Consider the following 10,902-nt stretch of genomic DNA (forward strand, 5'->3'; position numbering starts at 1 on the left):
AAGCACTTACTTGAATGTAATGTTCTCCTTAACTTTATGCCTGCTTATGCATTCAATCATTCAATCATGCCTTCATAAAAAGCGGAAGAGATAATGCAGATCTCTAGAATACCGGCCCTGAAAATTGAAAGTTTGCCGAAAAGTAGGTATTTGTATCAGGAGAACAGGAAACCCGAGGAGGTGGTCCGAGATCCCCTGTGCCTCATCATGTGCATGCCTTCAATCATGTGTATTCATTCCTAGTATCATAGAGAGGGTAACTGATTGCATGCAAGACTAAGCATACGCCTGCTTATGCATTCAATCATTCAATCACGCCTTCATGCAAAGCGGAAGAGATAATGCAGATCTCTAGAATACCGGCCCTGGAAATTGAAAGTTTGCCGAAAAGTAGGTATTTGTATCAGGAGAACAGGAAACCCGAGGAGGTGGTCCGAGATCCCCTGTGCCTCATCATGTGCATGCCTTCAATCATGTGTATTCAATCCTAGTATCATAGAGAGAGCAACTGATTGCATGCAAGACTAAGCATACGCCTGCTTATGCATTCAATCATTCAATCACGCCTTCATGCAAAGCGGAAGAGATAATGCAGATCTCTAGAATACCGGCCCTGGAAATTGAAAGTTTGCCGAAAAGTAGGTATTTGTATCAGGAGAACAGGAAACCCGAGGAGGTGGTCCGAGATCCCCTGTGCCTCATCATGTGCATGCCTTCAATCATGTGTATTCAATCCTAGTATCATAGAGAGAGCAACTGATTGCATGCAAGACTAAGCATACGCCTGCTTATGCATTCAATCATTCAATCACGCCTTCATGCAAAGCGGAAGAGATAATGCAGATCTCTAGAATACCGGCCCTGGAAATTGAAAGTTTGCCGAAAAGTAGGTATTTGTATCAGGAGAACAGGAAACCCGAGGAGGTGGTCCGAGATCCCCTGTGCCTCATCATGTGCATGCCTTCAATCATGTGTATTCATTCCTAGTATCATAGAGAGAGCAACTGATTGCATGTAAGACTACGCATACGCCTGCTTATGCATTTAATCAAATTTCCACACAAACCGAAAGCTGTCAAATACCACCCCTGAAAATGCGAACTTAGGCCAAAAATTGGATTTGGTATCAGAACAGGATAGGTGAGGAGTTGTTTTGAGTTGAAGTATGATTCGTGTCATTATGTTTGCGTTTATTTTTCTGCAATGATTGATGTCAGTGAATGATACAAGCAGGGGTGAAGTGAATAATAATTGGAGAATCAATATTTGGATAGTCAAAAATATCTATCGCTAAGTGAAGGTAGTAAAATACATGCAAGTAAATTATGATACATATCGTAGATCTATTATTTTGACGTCAACTGTTACATTTAATCACGCGCTACAGAATCATCGACAATACTTATAATCTAATCAATTATAGAACATGACAGTAAAAATTTCTAAGAGTCCTCAATATACAGAGATAGTATGTCTTGTTCACACGGAATTCATCACTTAACGTATAGAGCAATGAGCTTCATGGATGATTGAAAAAATCTTGTGTTTCGAATGCAAGGGCGAATTGCTTTGTCGACTGCTGGTTTCTCTCCTGAAAAATGAAAAGAAAACAGAGGTGAGAAATCACAACGAAAATAAACTGCACATTTGCTGTTGCAGCAATGTGTGCTGATCAACGCCACCAACTCCATTCAATTGATAGAAACGTGTTTTTGAAGTCAAATCAGGTTAGGCAACATTTGCTTGAACGATTGTGTACATCTTTGAGTTCTCGCGATTCATTCGCGATGCATCGGCAAACATGACGATTTCATCTTCATTCGGTTAGATCGACGTTTTATCTCGATGTACTTATATCATCATACGATATTTCAGACTTTTTCTTTCATCTTTAGTCGATCACGAGGATACCTGGATTTTCTCCGACAGATGGTGACTTATCGACACCTGCACCCAACAACATTTCTATCGACGCTAAGAACTTCGTGAGTAAACTCCGGCAGCTGGAAATGAAACAAGATCGATAAAAAAATAGCTCTTTATTCAATAAACTGATATTTGAACGAGAACAAGTTACTTTGACATAAATTGAAGATAACTTGCTCCCAGTATCAAATTAACTTCAGGAAAATTTCTAACAACAAATTAATACTCAAATCAATTCTTCATGGTAATTCGAAAACGCCATCGCTCGACGCGTAGCTCTCACAGCAAGTGTGGCAGCCTGCAAAAATCAGATTACTTAATTAGTTACAATGTTTTTTTTTCTCATTTCTCTGCTCAATTTACACTTCGAAGTACTTACTTTGAATTTTCTCCTAGCATTGAATTCGCGTAGATGTTTAGCGGTAATTGGCATCGGCCGCTCACTAGATTTCTTCCCTAGCACCCATGGATCCAAAAGAAGGTCGCGTGTCGTCGGTCTGTCCTTCGGTTTTTGCTGCATGAGCTATAAAAAAATGTGACATGTTCAGGCGTCATCTGGATTCGCACATTTTTCATTAGTTTGAAAAAAGATCATCAATTACTTACTCGCATTATCAACAGCTTCGAATCTGTCGTCTTGTCATCCCAGTACGGTGATGGAAATTCCGTCTCCTTCGTACCTCGGAAAGGTTCGAATCCACACAGCCTGAAAACAACAATTTCTGATTTTATTCGGATATCTGAACCTCTGTGTGTTATCGGAGAATCAGTGATAATATTTATTTTTTACATAATTATTCTCAAATTAAACTACAGGTTGAAAATTCATTACGCTCAGATCAAAAAAGTTTCGTGAAACAAAGATACGCAAGAGGAAGAAGAGAAAACTCTGTCTGCTACTGAAACAACCTTTTCATGTCAAATTTCACATCAACCAACCAAATTTCATCCAATCGTCTTTATTATATTCATTAATGTCACGTATAATCAGATTGGAATCTTTTCGGATATCATATATGTGCGAAATTCCGAATTCCCTGACAATTTTTCAGCACTGTCTGGTGCAAAAAATGTGTGAATAGATAAAATTCAAGCACGAGATACTCACATAATGTAAATAACGACTCCCAGGGACCACATGTCAGCTGCAGTAGTCGGTAATTCCCCGTCCAATACTTCTGGTGCTAAAATGCGTCAGTGCATCGATCATTTTTACACCTGCTGATGACTTGATCTATATTTGTTCAACCATTTCAACGGTTGAACAGATGCGATTTCTATCCGCACCGCTGATGAGCGTTTATTAATTTTCCAATAACCAATGAAACAAAATTGTCAAATATTTCACCTTATATAGCTCCAATGAAAATCTTATCCAATTCTTTTATTAAAGACAGGAACTGTATTATGATCAACAAATTTCTGGTATTTCTATCGCTTTTCATGAAATATTTAATAACTATACCGACATATTTAATTATACGCACCGCAGTACAACGCGTTATAGCTGTTCAGGGGATTCGCGGCAATTCCTCTATCTCCAAGGAGAAGTCTGGAGTTTTCATCCTCCGTTGCATAGATTAATTTTTCAGGACGTACACTGCCATGCCATAATCCCATCCCGTGGAGGTACTAAAACACGATTAAAAATTCAACTGACTTCGACAAACTTTGAATATTGTTGAAAAAAGTTTCAGAAGCTCCAAACAGAAATGCATTTATGGGCTTCATATTCGATACCGAATGGACCGAATCTTGCGAAGTCCATAGTATCTCCACAGAGTATTAAAAGGTGATTGAATTGAAAAGTCATCTGTGAATCAATTCTACGTGCTTTATCCTATCGAATTTATAATCGATATCATGTTGCGTATCAGAATCTACTCGAATTATGCGCTGGGAGAGTAAAATTTCCAAAAAAAATTCGAAAAATAGCTCCGATCTTGAAATTTTGGATGTTTTTTTGAACAGACAAATGAAATTCTATACAAACGTTCAATCCAGCGAGCGCATCTCGAACGGCCTCAGCAGCGTCTTTTTCTGAATGTCCTCCCCTCATTGCGAGCCTCTCTAGCAACTCTCCGCCATACGCGAGATCCATTATAACGAATAGATGGCGATTCTCATTATAGACCTTTTTTGCAGATATCTGTCACCAGTGAAAAATAACGTGAACGGACGAACAGGGAGAAAAATAGGGATATTTTTAATTTGTTTCGATGATAATTGAGTCAACCACCCTTTAAATGAAACGTCGCATGATTTTTTTTTTTTAGAAATCCAATCGCTGCATATAGGATTACGAGGACTTAAACGAGAGAACCGTTCTTAGAAACCTGATTGCGGACGCTGCGCTGTACGTCGTTTTAATAAATCACCTGACTAACACCGCAACGTAGTCGATAAATTAATGTTATATATATATACATGTACGGTACGTTCTTGTTCAACTTGTTATATTTATCGCGTTTGTTACCGCAAGATATCGTTGAGAATTTCTCTCCTAGTAAACTTACGATATTGTTATGACGAAGTTTCAGCAAGGTTTCAACCCTCGTCCGGACTTCTGATTTGTTCAATCGATCCTAAAACCAGGAAATGTAGTTGTACAGTATGCTGTGTACCGGTATTTTACGGGTACCTACTGTGGCGTGTAATATTTGGTAATGGAATTTAACCAGCAGGAGATCTGACATTCAAAGGGAGAATTGCATTGGAAACAAAACAGAAGCGCAGCTCGAGGGTGGATTTTGATTCGGTGTTAACACAATCCACGCACAATTCACATACGCTGTCCATTTCCAATATTGGACATCAAAGTACTAAAATAGTGTCTCAAACCACTTCATTAACTTTACATTCATAGATTCGCAAGTTGACAGATAATTTTCGATCATATTTTCTCCTCAGTGAACAAAAAGTTTCTATTCGTCAAAAATATTTCAAAGAAAGACAATCGACATGAAAAAGTACAATTTGCAGAAAAAGAACTTTTAATCTGACATAGTGCTTTGCCTTTGGTTTCACTCTACCGTAATTCATTTCATTTTTATTTTTACCTTTGGTACCATTTTGCAGGCATACTTTTTTCTTCCTTTATGCAAACAGGTATACACAATCGACACCGAACCCCTGAGATATGAAAATAATTCATCGTTAACAGAGAACGAAAAAAATTTCTTTTAAAAGATATTGAATTCGTACCTTCCGATCATTTCACCGAGTATATAATCATTGTGGAAGTTTCCCTTGAAGACGTCACTTGTTAACCAATTGTCGTCGCTCTCCATAACGTCGACGTTGGGCGAAGAACGTATTTACGATGAATGGGCGTTAGATTTTTTTTTCTGTTCCTTCCTCATAAGGTCCTGAGTTCAGCCCTGACATTTTCACAACTATAAGTATTTCAACAAAAATTTTCCGCAACGTTTTTTTTTCTTTTTGCTAGATGAAAATGATCTTTTCAAAAAATGTCTGTCAGTTTCAATCCGGTAAGAATGTGATTCTAAAATTTCATGAAAATTTCGCTAAAGCATTTACCGTTTCAAACAAAAATTCGAAAGCAATGTAGCCGGAGTAAAATCGAAGTTGTTTGGCTGGACGTTCGAGTCGGACTGTCTTTGACAAGGATGATTTCCCATTGTATATAAATACACAAGAGATATCACTTTTCAATATCCCTCGATCGATGGTAGGTATCGAGAATTTGTCTTCAGAATCCAAATACATGAGTCGTCGAACAAACTGGTAACATTTAAATGGAAATGTTCAGAATATCGTACACGACCGCTGCGCACTACCTCAATAGACGGTGAGGAAAAAAAATTGTTTATCCATCCGCTCAGACAATAAATGCGCAGTTTTTGGCCGTAAAACCATTCTTCAGATCGCGGATGATCCTATGAACAACCTTCACACGTGTGCATCGCTCCTGATTATTATGATTGTGTACATACGCGTCTCGTATTATGCTGATGTCGCTTTTATATGCACACATGTTTCTGCATTTAAGCAACAATGATAAGCTGTAAGTGACTCACGACGGAGGAAAGTCTGGCGCACGTGTACCGCGTGATGCCGATATTAGAAGCGAGATTCTTTCATTCTCGCGCACGAAATAATTTTGCGACACCTATCCCTCTAGCCGGAATATCTGTCGCTACATTCGGATAACAATTAACGATTCTCATTTCTCCGGTGTAGGTTTTAGAAAAAAGAAAAAAAATTCCAGTCATTCAAATGAGAATTGTCGAGACAAAAGATTCATCCATTATGAACCGTAATCGGGATGTGCGATAGCAGAGGGATGTGGAGGATCGCAATTTGAAAACCGTTGCCGCGAGAAGGTCACGCAGAGCTGATCATAGCGCACATGATGCGCAGAACATTGGTACATACATTTGTCGTATACATCAATGATGATAAACACATATGTTTTCCATTGTGTACAGCAAGAGTTTTCACGTATACAACCATTACACATAAGCTAACCCATCCCGTTCAGATATGTGTCAAAATGCTCATCATTTTAGCGTGTAATAAAATTTCAATTCGTAAATACATCGAACATTACATCTACTGACACAATATATGTTTACTCTGCTGATAATGTTTGTACAACCGCGCGCTGTTCGGGTTGTTTGATTATGAAATTGAAAAAAATGATGCGGTAATAAAAAGCTTAATTAGCGATATTAGGTTACTCTGAACATAATCCCCGGGCCTCTAATTGCATGATACAGGGTGACCATAACTTGACAGTGAAAGTTAAAGGTCACGATCAATTTTTTACAGAGCATATCTGAGTCATGAGTTACCGATACTAGGCCAAGATCGTTTTATCGGTCCAGAATCGATGCCGCCTCGCGAATGACGATCGTCGATATCGTTGTCACCGGTGGAAGAAAAAAAGTGACGAAAATAAGAAGAAAAACGTTTTCAGGTCGATTCTATTATTTATCGATTCCGATCGCGTTTGACATACGGTAGACGTAGCTTGGCCGCTGTATCGGGAAACAGTAACGCAATAAACTTATTTTTGTCCCAAGATTTGGATGTATACGTGCAACATGTCAGCTAATTCAAGTCTGATAATTATGACATACAAACGGCATTTGAAACTTCACCAAACCGTAGAAACTGGCTGCTTATAACTTGGCGATTTACCAAGGCAATAAAAGCTAAGCAGAAAAAAAAAACCCTACCAAAATTTTGACAGAACGGCACCAAAACGATCAAATAAAACTGCCAGAACTTCTGAACATGCTTTTTTATTTATGGAAAGAATTTGATGTTCGAATTTTCGCTAATTACGTCACAGTCTTCGATCGCGAACGTTATCACTTCGATCCGGTAGTTGGAATGATGAGTTTCTGATCGATTGATTTGATCGGAAATAAGAACCGATGACGAGTCGTTTTACTTACCGAATCAGGAAATGCGAAACAATTTTTTTAAACGAAAGAAAAAGGGAAACGAGAGGCCCGTTGGATAATCCGAACTGTCGCCGAGGATCGAGCTGTCAAAACAGAGCCGGCAACTTGGATCAGATCGGTGTAGTTTGTCACGATGTTTTATGCCGAAAGGTCGGTAGCGTACTGAGGACGTTGTAACCGCATAGAAGAAGGTTGATTATCTCGATCGTTTCGACGAAGGCCGGAGGTGTAATGAACTTGAATTAATTATTTCCGCGCTGGAAAATTTCTTCCAAATACCGCGTGTCTCCACTGCGATCGTCGTTGCTCCGCAAAGAAGCACATCGATTTTATAAAAACGGATATTAGCTTTTTTCGTCACCGAACCTCCGGCTTTCCAATCGCCGCTTTTTACCGGGCGATAAAGTTTACAGCCGAGACACGACTATCGATTGTGGATATTTTTAGTACATCCGTTGTACAATCGACGGCAAAAAAAAAATCTTAGCAATTTTTTCCCTTTGTCGTCCGAAAATCAATTCAAGTAAGAGATTAAAAGGAAAGAATTTTATCCTGAGGTGGTGGAGAAATTTTCGTTGCATTCACAGTTTTTTGACCAATATACCTACTGGCCGTGTACGCTGAGAATAGCTCGCGATCGCGATGACCGTTGAAGTGACGTACGAAATATCCATTCAAATCGTTGCGGCGTCATATATTTTCCGCCCGAAATTTGAAAAGTTTAAAGCGAGTGGATGTTATTTTACCTACTGTGATAACTCATTCCAACGTTCAATGTTTCAGATTTTCTCACGCCTGAGCCAAGAAAACTGACTTCAGAAGTAGTCAGTAAACATGCGTTCTAATAATAATGACGGCGCTAACGCGAATGTGTGAGATATGCATATCTTTCCGCACAAATGCAAACTATTCGCAATTTCAGTACACTTACCAAACTCACTGCGACTGTCCGCCATAGACTGATTGGTTTCGTCCCTCGCCATGGGCTTTTCAATGTCCAATCGGTTCGTCGCATTGCGTTGCGATTGAAAGCAAATTTGTTACAACGGGTTACGTCACAATGCCATTTCTCGTTTTGGTGTGATTATAATTAAGATAAAAATCATTGATCAATTCATTGATCTCAAAATTTCAATCACCTCATCGTACTGACATCACGTGATGTCACTAATGCATAAATTGTAATCGATCATCATACGGTGGACGTATGAGTGATCGGAATATGCGACGCTGGTGTGGAACAAGGTCTTCGAGTCGGCAAATGTATATGTAGTGCAAAGTAAGTGATAGCCAGTGATTTATACGAGCAAGTCACGGCGATTGTTCTGACCAAATACACCCTGCGTACGTAAATTTTCTTTTTTTTTTTTTCTTTTTTTTTTTTTCGTTTCAACGCGTTCGTTGTGTATCCCTGCTAAGTGTGAATACGTGTCGCATAATTCGTTTCACTAACTCGTTCACCTACGTCCACGACTCACGTATGATACACATAAAGTTACTCACGGTATGACCCTGACCGCCATGAAACCGGCGAGCAGTTTATCATGAAGAATTGAGGTCAATGTTAGGCAGGAAATATCCTCTTAGTGTCCAATAAAAGGATAATCTACTTGACCACAGACTGGTCATGCTTTACGACAATATTTTTTTTAAATCTCTTATTATTTACTATTACTTAACGTCGACTCGTTTCGTAATTGTCAACAATTAATTTCACCTGCTTCGGTCATTCGTATCACCACCTACACCAACTATTTTGAGATTCGAGTTTATGAATATAATTTTTTCCTCTTTCCATTTTCGATAATTCCGTCGTACCACGCTGTGGAGAAAAAAGAAATGTGGAGAAGAATTCTATGCCGTATGACTAGGTTTTCTTGACCACGAGTTCAAGAGTTATCTGCATACCGACTTGATTTTCTATCGATATTTGATTTCAAACGATAGCGAAGAAAAAGCGCATTCACTTACCAAACATTATACAACCGAGTCCAACGGTGGGTTTACTTAGGTGTTAAGCAAGAAGTAAGTTTATTTAATGAACGTCGACACTACGGAGTAACTCGAGTGAGATGCGTACATAGATTTTTGTTTTGCCGCAAGTTTTTACGTTTGAATTCTGTATTTAAAAATACACACCATCGATGCCAAATATAAGTAGAATTCAAATTCTCTCTTCACCTTTTCGTCTCTGCCAACACTCGCGAATAGTTTTGAATAAATGACATCGGCGTTCCGACTATTTTATGTCCAATCGCGTCGAAGAGCGGAGAAATAACGTCGACTCCGTCACCGCTGCTGAGGCTGTCCAAATACTTTTCAGAGTAAAAATGGCAGCTAATTTTTTACACCGGAACCCACTTACTTATTATACTTTAACTCAGGAGTATCGATCACCAACCCCCACGTAACGGATGAGGCTCTTAATACTGCGCCCCTCGGGAGTATTTTGTTAATTAAAATTTTGAAATCTAATTATAAAGAACCTTAGGAAGTATCACTTGCCAATTTTTCCTTTTTGCATTTCTTTATTTTTTTTATTTCAAATGATCTTAAAAAGTGTTCTCATTATTAGTATCTAGTATGTATATGATATGTAATTGGAGAGTATAGCATAATTTACTCCAATAAATTTTAACGAAGCAAAGCTTAAATATATTCTATAACGATAAATATCTTATATAACAAGATATATGCGATAATTAGCATTGCGTGGACACATACACAGCACTCTCGAAATAACCATGCACAACTATCGCGCGAAAAAATTATTTCCAATAAATCGGGACCGCCCGGTAATGAGAGAAAAAAAAAAAAGGATAATTGACGAGATTTACAAAACCTGCTCAAATACAGACTCGAGCTTCTTTTTTTTTCCCGAGTATCACACCTGGGCTGATTCACGTGAGATCATCTCATATTGTCAGTTATACGAAAAATTATATTTGTAGTTGATTCTTTTTTTTCCAATTGACAGTGTCGTTAAGAATTTCGCCAGCGGCGGTACATAAGCGCATGAAATAAGTGAAGTAGTTGACCCTGCAATCGACAATGGGAAGGTAAAGAGTTGGTGGCGTGCGTGTTGATGGATTTGAATAATACCGGAGAGTATAATATATGTTGCGTAGCGTGATTTCAAAGTTGCGAAATAAGAAACGGAGCCACTTTCATGGACAGGATCGGTTATATATCTCGTTACGATCGTAAATCTGAGTTTGCGCCTGATCGTGTCGCTTACATTTTATTCGCAAGGATAATCTATACATCCTGCAGTCATCGATAACGTATTACCCGCTCGATGCCTCCTGTACGGTTGAAAGAAAAAAAAAAAAAAAGAAAAAAAAAACCGTGACAAATAAATAAATCATCCGACTCGACGAAGCGGTTTTAATTGGCAACCGATCAACCATGGGATGCAAATAACTTATTGCTAGTTCACGAAAAATTTTTTCAGTCGACTTTACGACACGTAGAACGCGGATCGGTGATCCTTGCAGTTGCTGATTTCATTTGCACGCCGTTCCATGTTTCCAAGTACAGA

The 10,902-nt window shown here is 38.7% G+C and overlaps 1 protein-coding gene across 8 annotated transcripts; it reads right to left on the reverse strand.

Annotated features, from left to right (window-relative positions):
• Positions 1-1,921: 1,921 nt before the first annotated feature.
• Positions 1,922-9,619, reverse strand: LOC105683842 (calcium/calmodulin-dependent protein kinase type IV-like). 8 transcript variants are annotated; one of them, XM_048653359.1, is made up of 11 exons: positions 7,353-7,587; positions 5,131-5,306; positions 4,986-5,058; positions 4,443-4,511; positions 3,920-4,075; positions 3,414-3,558; positions 3,035-3,110; positions 2,533-2,632; positions 2,306-2,449; positions 2,153-2,224; positions 1,922-2,003 (listed from the first exon to the last, which is right to left on the reverse strand). In XM_048653359.1, the coding sequence occupies exons 2-10, from the start codon at positions 5,214-5,216 to the stop codon at positions 2,153-2,155; spliced, it is 921 nt and encodes a 306-aa protein (XP_048509316.1). In that variant the 5' UTR covers positions 5,217-5,306; positions 7,353-7,587; the 3' UTR covers positions 1,922-2,003. The 8 variants fall into 8 exon arrangements, with proteins under 8 accessions (XP_048509316.1, XP_012252187.1, XP_012252188.1 ...); XM_012396764.3 differs by lacking the exon at positions 7,353-7,587 and adding an exon at positions 9,333-9,619 and having other exon boundaries at positions 1,922-2,224; XM_012396765.3 differs by lacking the exon at positions 7,353-7,587 and adding an exon at positions 8,293-8,694 and having other exon boundaries at positions 1,922-2,224.
• Between the last annotated feature and the right edge of the window lie 1,283 nt (positions 9,620-10,902).

The sequence above is a fragment of the Athalia rosae genome, chromosome 3 (assembly GCF_917208135.1).
Source record: "Athalia rosae chromosome 3, iyAthRosa1.1, whole genome shotgun sequence".
NCBI classification, from domain to species: Eukaryota; Metazoa; Arthropoda; class Insecta; order Hymenoptera; family Athaliidae; genus Athalia; species Athalia rosae.

Bases quoted from the DNA above. Each gene is read 5' to 3' on its own strand.
- LOC105683842 (XM_012396764.3), bottom strand. From the start codon at position 5,216: ATGGAGAGCGACGACAATTGGTTAACAAGTGACGTCTTCAAGGGAAAC. The intron at 3,111-3,413 runs GTGCGTATAATT...GACGCATTTTAG, and splicing joins CTATAACGCGTTGTACTGCG to CACCAGAAGTATTGGACGGG. The intron at 2,633-3,034 runs GTGAGTATCTCG...TGTTGTTTTCAG, and splicing joins GGAGTCGTTATTTACATTAT to GCTGTGTGGATTCGAACCTT.